The sequence below is a fragment of the Orycteropus afer genome, unplaced genomic scaffold (assembly GCF_000298275.1).
Source record: "Orycteropus afer afer isolate SDZICR_OR568_19922 unplaced genomic scaffold, OryAfe1.0 scaffold00334, whole genome shotgun sequence".
In the NCBI taxonomy this organism is placed as follows: domain Eukaryota; kingdom Metazoa; phylum Chordata; class Mammalia; order Tubulidentata; family Orycteropodidae; genus Orycteropus; species Orycteropus afer.
In genome coordinates, this window is record NW_006921921.1 from 2,787,249 (window position 1) to 2,788,459 (window position 1,211).

Here is a 1,211-nt window from a genome sequence, read left to right on the forward strand (position 1 = left end):
GAGTAGAGAATGAAAGGAGGCATTTATATCTTCCGCTGCTCCTAAGAGAAAAACTCCAGACTATTGCTACTTTGTTTGGTTGATCTTCCCATGAGTTAACCAGTTGCTATTGACTTAGCTCCAACTCATAGTGACCTTGTGGGCATCAAAGTGGAACTGTGCTCCATAGGGTTTCTATGGCTGGTTTTCCAGAAGTAGATCACTAGGCCTTTCCTCCAAGGCACCTCTGAGTGGACTTGGAGCTCCAATCTTCCAGTTAACGGCCAAGCTCATTAACCATTTGCCCCACCCAGAGATTCCTTCTGTAAGTTACAGATCGCCTTTTTACTGGCTCCAAAATTTCTGTGTAGGAGGAACTGAGGGTTGGTAATTGGTTGGAAGGGGAGGCTAGCCATGTAGTATGCTGTCCATACTGCATTCTACAGACAAGGATGCAGAGCTATAAAGAGGGGCAATGGCTTACTAATAGGCCATTGGAGGACCAAGATTTGACTTGGTTCTTCCCTGACATCTCTGGTCAAATGGAAAGTCTATTGCATGTACAAGCTGGGTCATGCCCAGAGGACCTTGAAGTGCAAACTGCAAATGTTTTTTGTCCTCGGCTTTCTTCCAGGCACTGTTTACACACAAATGTGTCTACTCCAGCAGAATAAAGAGACTTAAGAATGGCTGTGCCAGATACTGCAATGCTACTATGAAGGTGAGGAGGGTGTGGCCAGGTTTCAGCCCAGGCAGCAAAGTTCAGACAGAAGCACAAAGGGCTGGGCTGCTCCAGGAGCCACATTCTTAGGCCTCAGAGACCTACACCATGACAAGTTGGCTTTGTGGCCTTAGCAATGTCTTCCTGCAGGGGAACCAAAGAGCAGATCTCTATATATGGCCAGGTCACCCTCTTCCCTATACCAAACCCTCCCAAAGTCCCTTACCCCTCTTAACGTGGAGCCCACACTGATGATGTTTCCCCACGTGGTCCACCTTGTGCCCATCTCTGTGCCCGTCTCTGACATTCGTTCCTAATTTAGAGAATGTACACTTGCTGTTCCCTCCCTTGGGGATGTTCTTCCAGATTTTCTTAGGGTTGATTCACCTTTCAAGGCTCCATTTAAATGCCATCTCCTCCGTGATGCCTTCCCCAAACACTCCATCCAAAGCAGTCTCCCCAGACTACGCTCCACCACCTCTGCCCCCACTTGCAGCCACTTTTTTGTGGT

The 1,211-nt window shown here is 48.1% G+C and overlaps 1 protein-coding gene across 1 annotated transcript in view; it reads left to right on the top strand.

Moving 5' to 3' along the window:
- The window catches only part of STAB2 (stabilin 2), a 228,909-nt gene that overhangs the window by 99,438 nt on the left and 128,260 nt on the right, over positions 1–1,211 (top strand). The window contains exon 19 of the mRNA XM_007952402.1: positions 614–700. Within this exon, the coding sequence (XP_007950593.1) occupies positions 614–700 (87 nt within the window). The remainder of the gene's footprint in view (positions 1–613; positions 701–1,211) is intronic.